The sequence below is a fragment of the Lissotriton helveticus genome, chromosome 5_1, assembly GCF_964261635.1.
Source record: "Lissotriton helveticus chromosome 5_1, aLisHel1.1, whole genome shotgun sequence".
NCBI classification, from domain to species: Eukaryota; Metazoa; Chordata; class Amphibia; order Caudata; family Salamandridae; genus Lissotriton; species Lissotriton helveticus.
This window is the reverse complement of record NC_136065.1, coordinates 1,998,866,198-1,998,883,752: the sequence shown is the minus strand read 5'-3', so window position 1 is coordinate 1,998,883,752 and position 17,555 is coordinate 1,998,866,198. Positions and strand designations below refer to the sequence as shown.

The 17,555-nt window shown below is 46.1% G+C and overlaps 1 protein-coding gene across 3 annotated transcripts in view; it reads right to left on the bottom strand.

Annotated features, from left to right (window-relative positions):
- The window catches only part of LOC144756153 (E3 ubiquitin-protein ligase TRIM39-like), a 636,326-nt gene that overhangs the window by 425,030 nt on the left and 193,741 nt on the right, over positions 1–17,555 (bottom strand). For all 3 annotated transcript variants that reach the window (XM_078645732.1, XM_078645730.1, XM_078645731.1), the window contains 2 exons: positions 17,001–17,231; positions 14,873–14,895 (listed from right to left, as the gene is read on the bottom strand). In XM_078645732.1, coding sequence (XP_078501858.1) covers positions 14,873–14,895; positions 17,001–17,231 — 254 coding nt within the window. The remainder of the gene's footprint in view (positions 1–14,872; positions 14,896–17,000; positions 17,232–17,555) is intronic.

The window sequence follows — 17,555 nt, the reverse complement described above, 5'->3', positions numbered from 1 at the left end:
CTCTAGAGGCTGCGGCAGTGGAAGCGAATGGCATGACGAAGGACAGTGGGCAACCACAGGATGGAGCTGTATGAAACACAAACTGTAACCACAGGATGGAATTGTAAAAGACCACAAGACTGGAGCAGTATGACTCACAGCAAGTGACCAGAAGTGAACTGCCATATAGCATGTGCACCACAGTCCCCACAGCGACCTATGAACTGTAGCATAGACAAATAGCATCTCAACCCAATCGACTGTAGCATAGAAAAGGAGGTCCCAGAGAAAGGGGGGAAACAGACGAGGAAGGATAGAAAACAGGAGAACCTCCACGCTGGAGAAAACCAAGAGAAGCAGCATTGAAAAGCACAGAGCGCCGCAACCCAAAAACGAGAATGAGTTGAGGGCCAATTCCCCAAAATAGAATGACATACGCAAGAGCACCCCCCAGGAAGAACAAGGCCACCTGTAAGGAGGCTAGGTGGTAGAAACCCCACCTGGAAGGTCCTCGCAGAACGGGGAGGATGGGTGGGCGTTAAGGACTCTGCGGCTAGACTGTGTCTGTACCAGATACATCGTTACTGAAAGTAAGTAACTTGTTCATCTGATAGAGACATCTAGCCGTAGATTCCTTAACTAAGAATAGATACCAAAGCCATACCCCATTGGAGGAGAGTCTGTGACTGAAACCCACCAAGTTCCAAAAGAACTTACCCGTCAATAACAGTGACTAAGCACGGTGGGAACAGCCGTGTCAGCGCGGCTGATACCAGACCTATGAAGCCCTGTAAGGGAGCATGAACAGGGGGGTGGGGGGGGTGGGGGGGGCAAAGGCACCACAATTCGTCAGAGGACGGTATGAGAACTCCCTCGTCCAGACAGGGATGAAAAGAGACACAGAACCAGAAAGGGAAGTGCAGAATGGATCCGACAGAGACCCAGAAAAAAGGGGGCAAGATAGTAAGCTATCGGCAGAGCATATCCACTGAACATACACCACAGAGGATGCCAAAAAGTGAAATATGAGGAGACAGATATCACCATGCAGAGATGTACTGAATCATGACTACCATGAGATACATGCATGTGGATGATAGGATACACACAAGGACATAAGAGTGTACCGTGAGAACCACACGTCAGCTAAACAAAAGCCCAAGGAATGGGATTACCAACGGCACACATGTGGCAGCAAAGCAAGGCGGGCGCATCACAAGGTAGTCAACCTGCCAACCGTACCCAGAGGTACAAACGGCAAAGGGAACCAGCAAGCCGGGGACACACAGAATGCTCTTTTCCATATAGTCCAGGGCAAAAGCCCCGATACTAAGGCAAGGAAAAAACCTAGTAAGTATACTCTCTCACTGTGTGGATAAATCATTATATGTATGCCAAAGACATATATATATATATATTGAAGACCTTGTATTTTCATTTTTCCTTAATTTGTTATATACAGAAACGGAAGCAGGTGGGGCCTCTGAAAATCATCTTAAGCGGAGCCCATTGATGACCTGAGAAGCACGCAATTCTGGGAGCATCTGATGAAGGCTTACGCCGAAACCGGTAGTGCTGTACCCTGAATAAAGCAAGCCTCTACCAAATCCCGAAGTGTCCTTTGCTTTCTTCTTTTTGCCGCAAGTAAAGAGAAGCTGATTATATATATATATATATATATAATCAGCTTCTCTTTACTTGCGGCAAAAAGAAGAAAGCAAAGGACACTGAGAAGCACGCAATTCTGGGAGCATCTGATGAAGGCTTACGCCGAAACCGGTAGTGCTGTACCCTGAATAAAGCAAGCCTCTACCAAATCCTATTGTACGACTTCCCTTTCTCTAGAGCGTGGTCTTCGAGTTTCCCCTTGTATTTTCATTTTTCCTTAATTTGTTATATACAGAAACGGAAGCAGGTGGGGCCTCTGAAAATCATCTTAAGCGGAGCCCATTGATGACCTGAGAAGCACGCAATTCTGGGAGCATCTGATGAAGGCTTACGCCGAAACCGGTAGTGCTGTACCCTGAATAAAGCAAGCCTCTACCAAATCCCGAAGTGTCCTTTGCTTTCTTCTTTTTGCCGCAAGTAAAGAGAAGCTGATTATAATCAGCTTCTCTTTACTTGCGGCAAAAAGAAGAAAGCAAAGGACTACAGCTTCATCCGACGTTCCCACAGGGACTTCGGCTTCAGCTGCCGGCAGGCGTCGCACTCGCTGGAGTCGTGGTGCTCGCCCAAACACCACATACAGATCTCGTGTAGATCCATCGCCGACATCTGCCACGAACAGGACACACACGATTTGAAGCCCACATGGATCGACACACTGTTCCAGACACGAAAGGCGTTGTGAATGCCTAACCCAAAACAGACCAGAGGAACATCAGAACACGGGATCCGTGTTGGGACGCGGAAAAGAAGAACACTGACGTCAGCATGCCGTGGGGGTCTTATATGGCTCCATTGACGTCACTTCCGTGGACGACGTCAGGACGGAGCCGTGCGACGCCCCCGCCCCCCAGTGTGCAGAGGTATTGCTGGGGAAAATATCTCTGTTATAGTCATAATCTAGTGAATAGTCCCGCCCATGTGCGTGGACCCCGGAGCAATACAAAATAATCTCTTAAGCTGTCTTCTTTGCAGTCCTGCATAGACACTTAAGAGAAAATCAAAGACAAATAATGCAGCCTATAAATAAAAATGTAAATGTAAATGCCATTTTTAAAGCGCACAGCTACGTCCAACGGAGGTGTCCCGGCACTGTCCGTATACCGCTTAGGAACCCTTCCTGGTTTTTCCATGTGGAATGTCCACTCCTGGGGACCCCCAAGGTGCAGCCAGGCATCCCAGCGCTGTTGGGGCCGTTGTGGAGATTAAGCAAGCTATTGCCCAGAGTTGCAGAGTGGGACCCATGATTAGAATAGGCACCGGGGTGAGAATTATCAGGTCCGAGGAAATTGAGCCCAAGACCCGCCGAGGCGGGTATTGAACCCTGGTCCCGGACCAGACCTCTGCATCAGGGTCTGCCGCTCTAACCATTTGAGCCACACTTCTCCACCTACTTCACTATATACAAGGCTACACTGGCCAATACTTCCACTAAAAGTGAAAGGATAGCCAAATAAAATAAAATTTTACACATATGGCCAAGTTTCACCCATAGAGAAACTTCCCTTCACCAAAATCCTTAAAATGATAGAGAGGAAGGGTTGGACAGACAAGCCCCCATAGGCTGCCATTATGTGTCTGGAAAAGGGATACCGTTCCTTTAAGGAACTCTCCAGAGACCCTCGGTATCCCAGTATGCACAGCCAAAGTCCTTTTACTTTCAGTTCTTTTTGAAGGTGTATAAAGCAAGGCCTGTAGCATACAGTACATTATCATTTTCTCCACCGGGGAGGAGGGCGGGCGCTTATGACTAGAACAGAGATACCCCTACTACAGAACTGGAGTTACAGGTAAGAAACTACTCCTTCTGTAGTAGGGGATCTCTGTGTATAGTCATAATCTAGTGAATAGAATGGCAAGCTCATCCCAACAACCAATCCGGCTGTGGAGGAAAAAGACAACGCCACTACAGTGCAAACAGATTTCTCAACGAAGCCTGCCCAACCTGAGCATCTGCCCTGGCATCAGAGTCCAGACAGTAGTGCTTAGCAAAGGTATGGACCGACTTCCAAGTGGCAGCCCTGCAGATATCTGCAATGGGAACATTAGGTAGCAAAGCTGTTGTCGCTGCTTTGCCCCTGGTAGAATGAGCCTTAGGCTTACCCCTTAAGGTCTTATTAGCTTTCTGATAACATAACTGGATACAGGACACAATCCACCTCGAGATGGACTGTTTTGAGGTGGCAAGACCAGTTCTGACCGACCCATAATTGACAAACAATTGGTCTGACCTACGATTGTCCTTGGTCTTATCCAAATAGAATTTCAACATCCTTCTGACATCCAGGGAATGTAGGACCTTTCCGCTGGAGTGGAAGGATTTTGGAAAAACGTAGGCAAAGTTATAGCCTGATTGACATGGAAATTAGAAATCACCTTGGGAAGGAACTTAGGGTGAGTACGCATCACAACCTTAGCAGCATGAAATACAGTATAAGGTTCTTGACAACACAATGCCTGAATTTCACTCACCCTGCGGGTCGATGTAATGGCCACGAGGAAAGCCGCCTTCCACGATAAGTGCTTCAATGAAGCCTTATGAATAGGTTTAAAAGGTTCCTTCATCAACCTGGACAGCACCACATTCAACTCCCATGAAGGCGAAGGACTCCAAACAGGAGGAAACACTTTCTTCAATCCTTCCAAAAAATCTTTAATCACAGGAATCTTGAAGAAGGATGTCTGTGAAGGGCATTTTCTGTACGCAGTCAATGCAGCGAGGTGAACCTTAATAGAATGAAAATTAAGGCCAGACTGAGCCAAATGCAAAAGGTATGGAAGAATGACATCTTCCTTGCAGGTCGTCGGATCATAGTTCTTGGAAGCGGACCAGATGCAGAACCTCTTCCACTTGTAGGCATAGGAAGTCCTAGTGGAAGGACGCTTAGCTTCCTTGAGTATATTCAAGCAATCGTCAGGCAGATGCAGGTGTCCATATTGCACTATCTCAGGAGCCATGCCGCCAAACTCAACGATGAGAGGTTGGGGTGCACCATCTGACCCCCGAACTTCGTGAGAAGGTCCGGCCGACATGGCACCCGCAGGTGGGGTAGGAGAGACCTGTGAAGCAGGTCCGTGAACCACCACTGTCGGGGCCACTCCGGAGTAATGAGGATTATCCGTGCTCTGGACGGAGACAGCTTGATGAGTACCGCTGGAATAAGGGGAATGGGTGGAAAAGCGTACAGAAAGCTGTTCGACCAGCTGATCCATAGCGTGTTCCCCAGAGTCCCCGGTTGGTAATACCTGGAGGCGAAGTCTCTGCATTTTCTGTTTTCTGCGGTGGCGAACAGATCTACGTCTGGAGTGCCCCACCTGTCGAAGATGTCTCCTAGCACTTCGTCGTTCAGAACCCACTTGTGGTTTTCTTGCACCAGCCTGCTGAGTGCGTTCGCCTGAGCATTCTGCACACCTGGCAGATGGGTAGCCGTTATCGTCAGTCCTCTGGCTAGCAGCCAGTGCCAGATCGCCTGCGCTTCCTGTGACAGTGTCCGCGATCTCGATCCCCCCTGCTTGTTGAGGTAATACATTGTGGTCGTATTGTCCGTCCGTCCGTACAAGCAAGGAGATGGTATGAAAGGACGGATGAAAGGCCTTCAGCGCCAAGTGAACAGCTCTGAGTTTCAGGAAATTGATGTGATGCGTGGATTTCGCCGGGGACCACGTTCCCTGGATCTGTAGATGGTCTGAATGCGCTCCCCAGCCGTGGAGAGAAGCATCTGTGACGATAGTCTGAATGGGAATGTCCTTGTGGAATGGAACCCCATTGAGGAGATTCCCTGCTGAGTAACACCATCTCAGGGACTGTTTAGCGTGAAGGAACAGCAGGATCCTGTCGTCGCAGCTCCCCCGCATCTGGTCCCACTGGTCCTCCAGACATTCCTGCAGTGGCCTCATGTGGAGGCGGGCGTGTGGCGTGAGGAAGATGCAAGAGGCCATCAACCCCAGTAGAGAAGACACCGTCCTCACTGCCGTAGATGGAACAGCTATGAGAGCCTGAGCCTTCCGAAGGATCGATAAGGGTCTCTCCTCCGAAGGAGACACGCTTGCTGAAAGAGTATCGTAGGAGGCTCCCAAGTACTGTAGACACTGGACAGGAGTCGGAACAGACTTGGACATGTTTATGTGCAACCCCAGTTGGTTCAACAGAACCGCCGTCCTGTTGAAGTGCAACTGCGCTTCCTGGAAGGTGGAGGCTTTGATCAGCCAGTCGTCCAGGTACGGGTAGACAAACACCTTGTTCTTTCGCAGGTGCGCCGCCACCACTGCCATGCACTTTCAAAAAGTCCTGGTTGCAGACTTCAGTCCAAACGGTAGTATGGTGTACTGATAGTGATTGGCGCTGACTAAAAAGCGCAGGAACTTCCAGTGTTTCGTGCAATGGGCACATGGCAGTACGCATCCTGTAGATCTATGGCGCAAAGCCAGTCTCCTCTTCGTAGCTGAGGGTAAATCTGGTGCAAAGACAGCATGCTAAATTTTTCCCTGCAAATCCATTTGTTTGCTTGTCGCAAATCCAGAATGGGCCTGAACTCGTTCCTGTCCTTCTTGCGCACCAGGAAGAACCGAGAGTACAGGCCCTTTCCCCTTTGAGACAAAAGGACGTCTTCTATTGCCCTTTTCGTAACAGGGTATCGGCCTTCCCTTGGAGCTCGCGCAGCTGGAACTGCGAGCGAACCGGTGGAATTGCTGGAGGAGGGCTGACAAAACGAAGACTAAATCCATTGCAAACAATATTCAGCACCCACTTGTCCTGAATAATTTTTCTCCACTCTGCCAGGTAATATTGTATGCTTTCCCCCACCGGAGCGGGTAACGGACGAGGGGGAAGTAGCACTTCATGGCTTAGACCCAGCCGGGCCCTTGTTCGCCGAGGACTGCTGGCCACTTCTGCCCCTCTGACGCTTCTGGAAAGGCTGCCGCTGGTACTGCTGCTGCTGTTGTTGCTGCTGGCCAGTCTGACCACCTTGTCCTCTCTTCTGGGAACCATATCTCCACTGAAACGGACGGAAGGACTTCCGTTGTTCCTTTGGTTTCTCCAAACCAACGGCCTTCATTGTCTCCACTTCCGCCTTCATGCGGGCCATCTCCTCATCCGCATGCATCCCGAAGAGCGTCAATCCAGAGAATGGCAAATTTGCGACTCTCTGCTGCGCCTCCGGTTTGAGAGAGGTAAGGCGCAACCAGGAATGGCGTCTTAAATTAATGCCATGGCAATACCATGAGCCGCCAGGAGAGAGGCGTCCGCCGCAGAGCAGATGACTTGGTTGGAGACCATCATGCCCTCGTTCAATATCTCCTGGAAATCTTCCCTCCTGTCCCTCGGAATGAGCTCGAGAAACTGTTGCAGAGATTCCACAAAGCGAGGTCAGAGCGACCCAAGAGCGCCGAGGCACTCGCCGCCTTCATTGATGTGGCAGCCGTACAGCAAACCTTCCGTCCGGCTGAATCCATCTGATGGCTCTCCTTGTCCAGAGGCACCGTAGAAGACGGAGCAGTAGCGTGCTGTTTCTTGGCTGCTGTCACGATGACAGAATCCGGTACAGGATCTGACCTCAAGAACGCCGGATCAGAATCCGGGGGCCTGTACTTCTTTTGCAGCCGAGATGGAGCCAACTTCACCGAAGCCAGGGTCAGAAACAGCTCCATGGCCGGTTCCCCCAGTCCTGGCACCAAGGGTAACAACGGGCGAGAAAGATGCCGTTTGTGCAAAGTCTCAAAGATCACAGAAGTACATGGTGTGGGTACCGTCGATGTGATCCCTAACTTCGCTGCCCCCCTCAGCAGCACCTCCTGAAATGTCACAATGTCGTCCACAGGTGACACCCTCGAAGGAGGGGAATCCGATAATGTTGGAGAATACCTCCGGTCACTCGAGGAACTCGTGTACCGGGACCGCGACCTGTCTCTACGATGGCGGTGAGGAGACCTTGTGGAGGAGCAGTGTCTACTGCGAGCACGATCCCTTCTTCTAGACCTTGATCTAGATCTCCTGGGCTTCGCCGGTCTTAGAGGAGGTGGAAGCGTAGTAGTCGGCGCCGGATCCTCAGGCGGAGGTTGTGGAGGCTAGGGAGGCGGTGGAAGAGGAGGCAGGGGCGGTGTAGGAGGCGATGGAGGAGGAGGAGGAAGCGTCGCTGGAGGAGGAGGAAGCCGCGGAGGAGGCATCCTCGGAGGCAGCGGTGGAGGTGTAGGCGTCCTGGGCCTAGAAGGTGAGTAGGTCCGTGAATACTCCGATTCCGATGACCTCACCACTCTCCTCTTCTTCTGAGCAGGCCTCAAAGATGATGTTCTGGAGGCAGACCTCTTTTTGGACGAGCGCCGCTGCCGCCGCGACCGGGAGCTCTCCGATGAAGACGACAGACTGACCACTGAGGCCTGGGACACTGTCCTGGTCCTTGAACGTCTCCTCGACGTCGATTTTTCCTTCCTCGACGTCGACCCCTTCAACTTTCTACTTCCCGACGTCGATCTCCTAGACGTCGATGCACTCCTCAACGTCGAATGTCTTCTCCTCGACGTCGACTTGCCTCTTCTTGACGTCGACCTTCGTGTCGACGGCGAACAACTGTACAGCCTCGACGGCCAACGTCGTCGTCTCCTGCACTCGACGTCGATGGTGTGTCGACGCCGGTGAAGTCCTCGACGTCGACCTCGTCCGAGGTCTCGACGTCATGCCCCTCGACGTTAAGCGGCGACGCCGCTTGGACCCAGAGCCCTGGGTCGACGGAGAGCAGATGGTGGTCATACCTCTCGACGCCGATGTCGAAGCGATCGACCTCGACCGGGATCTGTGCCTTTTCTGGGCCTTTTCTTGACTGGGGAGCCCCCCCAGAGGCCGAAGCACGGGCAGATGATGATGACAGAGTCCCTCCATGCCCAGAAGTCCCACCTGGTTCCTCGTCTCTTCTCTGCTCCAAGCCTTGGAGACGATTCTTCTCCCTGTCACGCAGGGTCCTCCTGGAGAAAGAGTGACAGATATCACAGGAGTCAGGGACATGGGTGAAAGGGAGACAGAGTATACATACTCTGTGGGGGTCAGATTTAGCCTTCTTCCTACCACACTCGGGGCACTTGTCGAATAAAGCTGGCATTTTCGACAGAAAGATGTGGTAAAACTGGTTTAAAAACAGAGCAAATGGAAGAGGAAGACCCCAGATGTCGAGTGAAACACTCAAAACACTGGAAAAGTGCCAAACATGGAGAAAAAAAAAAAAAGGGAGAGCTCAATGCTCCAGGGTCCTGCTAGCAGGAGCCGGAAAAAAGAACTGAAAGTAAAAGGACTTTGGCTGTGCATCCTGGGATACCGAGGGTCTCTGGAGAGTTCCTTAAAGGCACGGTATCCCTTTTCCAGACACATAATGGCAGCCTATGGGGGCTTGTCTGTCCAACCCTCCCTCTCTATCATTTCAAGGATTTTGGTGAAGGGAGGTTTCTCTATGGGTGAAACTTGGCAATATGTGTAAAATTTGATTTTATTTGGCTATCCTTTTCACTTTTAGTGGAAGTATTGGCCAGTGTAGCCTTGTATTTATAGGCTGCATTATTTGTCTTTGATTTTCTCTTAAGTGTCTATGCAGGACTGCAAAGAAGACCGCTTAAGAGATTATTTTTGATTGCTCCGGGGTCCACGTACAAGGGCGGGACTATTCACTAGATTATGCCTATACACAGAGATCCCCTACTACAGAAAGAAGTAACTTAAGTAAAAATATCCAATAAACAGAAAAACAGTAAGACATTGTGTGGTGATGTCTTCTTTAAGAGGGAACTTTCAGATGTATGTGTGACATCATGAAAGATTATTTTGTAAGCAGTTGCAGCTGAGGGTCACTGATTGCTGTATCTTAATAAAGAAGCTCTTCAAACCTACTGAATGTCTACTGAATTTTAAGTGTGATTACTACACATAGCTAATAAGAAACCTAAATTAAATACAATAGAATTTAAACTAGTGGAGGAACGAAAAAATAAGAGAAAAAGGGTGAAAGAAAATACATTAAATAATAAACAAGAAAACAAAAGGCACAAAGGTAAGAGAAAATGCTAAAAAAATAATTAATCAAAATAATTTAAAAAAAAGAACACAAAGGAACACATTAGGTAAGAAAAGGTGAATATAAAGAAAAGAACCAAGAAAATGAATAAAGGAAATAAAGGTAATAATTAGGATAGAAGTTAAATAGAACAAGCATTGGCAAAGCCAATAGGTCTCGATTTTGGGACATTATAAGTGTTTAGCCATGCCACAGTTGATGTTGCACCAAGGATATTGTGCTGCAGAAATAAATACTTATAAGGTCCCAAATGCGAGACCTATTGGCTATGCCAATGCGCTGCTAGCCTTCATTTTTGCACTGACACGCTAGAATGGGTAGGGGAGGTGTACATATGGCTGGAGGTAGACGTAATTTTCAAATATGGGCCGGCGTTTTATCCTAATCGAAAAGAGGAATAAGTTAGCCAACATAGAGAGAGTAGCATTAACATGTATTATCGATTCATTGGAAAGCCACGCCACTGCATGCTATTGTGACCTTGTTTGGTGAGTTCCTCTACATTTACTTGGAAGTCCCCATTATTAGTTATAAATAGAAATAATTTGTTTACATTGATGTCGATATCGTTGAGACATGGTGATTGAATTTTTTAGAATGAATGTAATGACATGCACGTTGAAATAGATATTAAAAGATGGCAACCGTTTACGAAGGTTACCTGTTTTCGGATCGGTCGCACACTGCACAGGTGCTAATAATTAACTGAGCTTTAAAATGCCGGCTGGATCGGAATGCGAATCCTTTGACCTGTGTGCACACGCAAGCTATTGGTTATCACGAATACGGTAAGAGCATACGGCAAAACTGATTTTTCCATGTGCTTGATTACAGGTTAAGAATATAGCATTCTGGGTCCATGTTAGTAGATCTTATTAGAGCTTACTTATCTTTTAGGGAAGACTGGAACTTGGATAGAACAATCGGTGGGGAACATACGTTCTCGATGATAGACATAACGAATGGGTCTTCACACACTTTGCATGGGCTTGTTTAGCAGTCCTCATACACTGTGGCCATTGCATTTGTTGGGAATGGATAGCTCATATTTAGATGGCTTCCAGGCATGAAAAATTGAATTTTGAGCAATTAAAAGGTCCCTTAAAGTGTTTTATACTGGTCAGGCTAGCTGCTATGTTATGCACTTAGGCCGCCATGTACGACATATCCTAAGATCTGACCTGTCACTTTTATCCACAAGTATGTGTGTGGGTCTATGCGTTTATTATAAAATAGAAGAATTGAAATAGTGACAGTTGTCCCGTACATTTTGATGTATTATGGAAGACGTTGTGATATTCATATATACGTGAGTTACAGATAAATGTAATTGCTCTATTTGTAGGATATAAATTGTGCATCAAAGATCAACACAATGATCTTTCCTTGTTGCAACTAATGAGAGATTGTGATTTCCTGATATATAGTATGAGGGAGACAGCATAGAGGATATAATCATACTGTTTATTTGTGATCTAAACAGATTTCGATGCCAATATAGGCCCTGAATATGTATCCTGAGGGATTTATTTCTAAAGAGATAGGGATATGCCAACACAGCAGTAAGAGGTACATTTTCTGATAACTTTGCTTGGAATACACTGCTGACAATATACTCAAGTAGATAAATAAGAAAAGTACAGTTCAAGTAACAGATTTCTTATACATTTGATTTAGAATTGGGGACAACAAGTGTATGGGGCCAGCAGATTATATATATTTGAACTTTGGAGATGATGGAATTTCTCACCTGGACATGATGTATTTTAAACAGGAGAATAGGATCCTTGAGCGCTCAATGCACTACATTATAAATCAAGGCACATTACAATGTTGAATTGGTTCACACTGTTGAAGTTATGTTATAATAAATCATGACTTTAGCAATATGAGTTTTGAGTATTTGATACAATCAGCTGTGTCTCAGTAATTGTCTGAAGAATCAACCTGGTGGAGTCAAGGGAGCGACCCCACGCCACGGCCACATCACCCCCCACCTGAGAAACCTGCACTGGCTCCTTGTCAACAAGAGGATATCCTTCAAGCTCCTCACCCACGTACACAAGGCACTCGACAAGACCGTCCCAGCCTACTTCAACAGACGGCCCTCCTTCTACACCCCCAACCGCCAGCTACGCTCTGCCGACCTCTCACTCGCCACTGTCCCACGCATCCGAAGAACAACCACCGGTGGGAGATCCTTCTCCCACCTCGCTTCCAAGACATGGAACACCCTCCCACTGAGCCTACGACACACCCAAGACCTGCTGACCTTCAGGAGGTTACTCAAGACTGGCTGTTCAATCAGTAGCGCCCCCCTCCGCCCAGCGCCCCGAGACCCTCGCGGGTATGTAGTGCTCTTTACAAATGATTGATTGATTGATTGATTGGAATGTTCTTCATGGCATACTGATAAGAGCATTTGTTGGACGTTCTGTAGACCTTTTCTGAAGAGAAGTAAGCATGGTGGTAAACGGTTTTTGAAATTGACACCGAGATTGAATTTAATGTACTGATAAATAAATATTTTGATCATTAGCGATTCGCCCAGTTGTAGCTGAAGGCTTGTGCACTTCAAAATTCTTAATGAGGAGATCACACTATTTATCAGCATGAATGTCAGCTACATAAAGAATAAACCCACTTTTTAGGCCACTTTTAATCATGACAATAATGTATAAAATTCATGTTATAAACTGAACCTTTCGTAGGTGCTTGAAATATCGAGTGATATAATTACCCAATTAAAAGTGTCACTATATCGACCTCAGACAGATGAAAGTCTCATTCGGCCCTGCCAGTTGATGAACCCGTGACCTTGTTGTCTCAGAAAAGATGCCCAGCTCCCGGAGCCATTATTTCTCACCTACGACAATTATGGTTCATTTAACAATTCCGAACTTGCAACCAAAGAAGGCAGTTCTACTGGAGTCCGAAGCAAAGAATAATCGCGTTATCTCACTTTCCCAATCCTGGTAAATCAAACTATATTAGTCTGTCTTTCTAGTACAACAACCACCGAATTGTGTGTGCATTTCTGCACATTTCCGAGGTACGAACCCTTGTGATGCCACTGATCTCTGGAGAGATGTTGTTAGTTATCTCATCTCCCCTCTCCCCAGATATGAGCTGCTGCGCACAGTATGCCGCGTACAGCAGCGGCACATGCTTGATGTTCTTGGCCCTATTATGGGCTTCTTATCCAATCACAATGGATACTGTCAGCCTGAGATCCGGCTTCAATCCTTATCTCCGAAACAATTGCGTCGAATGCTCTCTGGCAGGAGTGGAGAGAAGATGCTAGAAACTGTATAAAACAAGCTCCCTGATGGCTGGATACAGTCCTCAAGATTTACATACAGCTGCAATGGGCGATTAGTTGTCTTTAATGTTAAAGTATAATTGTATTATTAAACCTTTATGCATTATACAAAAAAGCAAGTCTCCAAATATAAAATCCTAGTCTGCAATTAAAGCAAAAATAATTATTCGGGAAGGTTACAATTAGTTACGTCCAAAATTTGCACATTTCTGGCCAGCTCACCAAGACACAAAGGAGGTCAGCTTCTTCCCGGCCATGCATTCTGGAGAAGGAAGTGTTGCCCCAGTTAAGCGCGAAAGTGAAAGTGATCGCGATCAAAGCAGCAGCATTCTAATGATAATAGATGCGCACGAGCACGCTTGTGTGAACGCAAGAACTAGGCAGCACTTTGAACCAGCTGAACCTCTCTCTACTAGGGTACGCCGGACCGATGAACCATTGTGTAAGCACATGCTTCCCCTGTTCTACCCGAATAGATTTTTTAAACTTCTTTAAGCCCATATACAATATCACAGGCTGTCCCACTCAATTTTTAAAGCACCGCCAGAGTGAATGAATCTTTAACTGCACCTCAAACATGAAAATAAAAGCTAAGCACATATAGTCATGTGCAGGCTGTGGGTACACTAGCCCTAGCACAAGTGCCCGGCACATAGAGCCGCTCTCCTGAGTTCATTGTCAGAGCGGGCATCCATGGGTGATTCTGCAGCGCACTGAAGACACGACGCAGGTGCTAGACCCCGCCAAACCTTCCGAGAAGCGTCTCAGCGCTGGAATGTTCTCCCGTCCAGCCCGAGTGAAAGTGATTTATCTTTCCAGCTCAGCCCTTTCCACCGGAGAAAAGAGTTATCATTTCAGGTTACAAGGCTATCCCGGCAGATGTTGGACCCGCTGACAGCCGTTGTGTAATCGCAAGGCCAGCACGCGCTGATACAGTGCGTTCCTTTCTGCGGAGCACCCACGTGTCGGACGCGAGGCTCCGGTGCGCAGAGCGTCGCTGGAGCACCACTTTTATAAAAGCTTCTTTCAAAAGCATGACGCCGCCGTGAGAGCTTGGTTTTTGTGCGTTTTTCGAGGTCTCTTTGCAGAAGGCAAAGTAGTGTTTGAAGAAGATTGTGTCCTTTACCTTTACCAGTCGCCAGCAGCTTGCAAGTTTAATGTGTGTGGCCCTCTTTACATTCATAAAGAATTATCAGAGGACGGAAAGCGCGTGGGCACGGTACAGCCTTAGTTACTGTAGGAGATTTTCCTACTACCTCATGCAGAAACTCGTGCGGCAGCAGGGGTGAGGAAGGGGGGCCTGCACTTGAGGGAGCGAAAATTGCTGTCATTTGGCGGCGCGCGCTCCCGCAAGTAGATCGCCTCACGTGCACGCGTTGCCATTGATGGCAATGCAACGCAGCACGTTTTTGGCCCAAAAAGCAAGTCGATTACATGAGGTCCCCTCCTATGCAACGCATGCACGTTGTGTAGGCGAGACCTAAAAATGAAATAATAAAGAAAATTAACAGGAAGATAAAGGATAGAACAATAATAATGAAATAAGCAATTAAAAGTAAAATTAGACACAAAATAAAATCCTAAAAAGAAATATGACTATCACTTCCCACTGAGTAGAAAGCCTGAAGCAAGAATATCCACTTGCGTTTCATCATTTCTAAATTTCTGGAACAAAACAAATACTTCTCATGGTACAAATATTGTAAAAGCTATGCTGTTAGCACCTAATTTGACCTATCAAAATGGGTCTACTCAAGGGTCAGAAATACATAAGTAAAACTATAGAATGATAAAAGTAAAAGTTCCTTGTTAATTGTTTATACGGTGAGCTGTTAATAAAGGCTAATCATACCTTCTCAATGTGTTCTTCACATCCTGGGGAGAAAAACACAAACAGGTCAAGTTTTTGCTCACAGTCAAATTTATATTTCAAAAAGTTCCTCAAATGCAAAATAGTCTTTCTTGAAGATAAGATTAGCTCAGATAAAGAGATGATTGTGTGAAGGAGGAATACATTCTGCTGGCTGTCATCAGTTTCTCAGTTCCCCCAGGGCCTTTAAACTCACTATCGAGTAGGGCATCTCTTTCTCTAAATACAAGAGCAGTCGCCCGCTCCCTCGCTGAGGGGCACAAATTGTGGTACTCACTATGTACATAAAACTAATAGCACCTCAGTCATTTAGTGTGAAAGAGGACAGGGAAAGATAACGGACAGGGAAAGATAACGTACTGAAGAATAATCACCCAGTCACAAAACAGACAACAGATGTAATTGCAACATAGCAAGGTGCTACTGAACATTAATAATTCTAAGGTAGAAAATTGAATTTGTGTAAAATTTGCAGGATTATTTTGTACATGGCAATTAACAACGTTTCAGGGAGCTCTCAAACACTTTTAACTAGTTTTTAATGCATCTGCTAATCTAGGTCTATTTTTCTCCTTGAAATTTGGACAGCAGACAATAGTAGGTCTCCCCCATCTCATGAATCGTAGACCCTGGAGATGTTAATAGATCATCTACCTATTCGTTTTTTGCCAGACTCAACTTTGGTTGCTAGGCCATGGTCACAAGGATTTCTTTGCAGACAGTATAGCTATGTTGATTTCAGAACACGTATTCTCATAGTAATGTTTTAGCTAGACATTATGCTTGTAGATCTCAGTCTGGGTCTTCATCTCCTAACATCATTCTGCACAATGTGCTAAATGCACAATCTGGTATTGCTGATGTCTGGGAAGGAAAGAGGTTAACTCCAAAGCCTGAGACCTCTCATGTTCAAGTCTTACTTTTTTATCTGGGCCCTTTTTCTAAAACATTATTTTACAGTTCTGATACAATCATTGTTCAGCTATGTCCCTGGGCAATTCTGTCTTCAACTAGGCAAGGAACCTTTTCTCTACAGATGTATACATCGCAACAGCCCTATAATGTATTCTCTAGATATCCCATGTTGTATCTTTTCAATTTGTCCTTGGTTTTCTTTTGGACTTGCCTGACAAATACTGGCTGCCTTTGCAATAGTTTTCAACTACACTATTCATGCTTTTCTGCATTGTATTGATCAATGGAGTTTCTGTTATTGGTGTCCAGTGTTTCAGGCTGCTGCTCCAGAGGAGTAGATGTTTCAAAAGAAAGACGTGATTTTCGTAGGTTAGTGCCTATGCAAGTACAAGGCTTGGACTCTATCCTTAAGATCTGCTTTGAAACCACTGTGGGATTAATGTTATGTTTTTTCTTTCTAATTTTGCTTAAATCATTTAATTTATAAAGTGAGCGTCCACTCATAAGCATCTCTTCTACTAAAAGTGAATAAAAGTTCACACAGAGTCAGCGCTAAGAGGGATGGAAAACAGACACTTTAAAAAAAGCCGTTTTAACACTTTTTTTTAAACTCGAGTTGATTGCGCAAAGATGATCATAGAGAGCGACTTTTCATTCGAACAAGTCTGATCATTGATACTTGCAAGAGTAGTTGTGCATTTGAGCATAAGAGGCGAGAGGTCCTGGGTCTTCCAAAGTTTAATGACTTTTTTAGCCTATGAAATAATTGCCTAATCACACACAGAAACACCTCGACTCAATATTTCACATTGATATACCCCCTGGGCAGAGACAGCTTTTTTTGAAACTCGAGTTGATTGCGCAAAGATGATCATAGAGAGCGACTTTTCATTCGAGCAAGTCTGATCATTGATACTTGCAAGAGTAGTTGTGCATTTGAGCATAAGAGGCGAGAGGTCCTGGGTCTTCCAAAGTTTAATGACTTTTTAAGCCTATGAAATAATTGCCTAATCACACACAGAAACACCTCGACTCAATATGGGCAGAGACAGACATAGCGAGGGTAGGGTAGTGCTGCCTAATTTATTTATTTTTTATTATATATCACTCCTGCTGGGTCCAGAATACAAAGTTACTGCTTTCTGACACTAAGACAGGTACGCTGATCTTGTATCAATTTAAAACCCTTGCTTACCTTCAGTAACTCCACACCCTGCTGCTGACACTTGGATTCGATGTCTGTGATCAGGCTCCTGAGGACGGATTGCTGTTCTTCTAATTTAGTTAATGTCTCCTTGATGCTCTGCAGATTGTTCTTCTCTTCCTGCTCCAGGTCTTTTAGGTAACAAGATTGTTCCTTCTCCAAAAACTCCTTGAGCTTCTCAAACTCATTAGCGATTCGCTCTCTCTGGCTTTTGAACATGGCCTGCAACATAAAAATAAATTGCTAGCACCTCAGACATATGTAATACGTTTATCAACTCGGGCTAATCCACTATGACATACGTTATCCTATCATTCACTGGTTGATTGAAGGCCATCATATTTGCCAGATCAGAGAAAGGGGTGTCCAGTAGGACAGTGGAAGACAGAGCAGGTAGTTTTATCCCTCGTGTGGATATATCCTATTCTGCTATTTGAAGCCTATGTGGAAGAAAGGAAGTGCTTTGTTGTGATGGGAAGAGAACTGAATGGCTCCATTGTAAGCTTTGATAGATACATCTATTGGTAAACTGATATTGTTTAACGG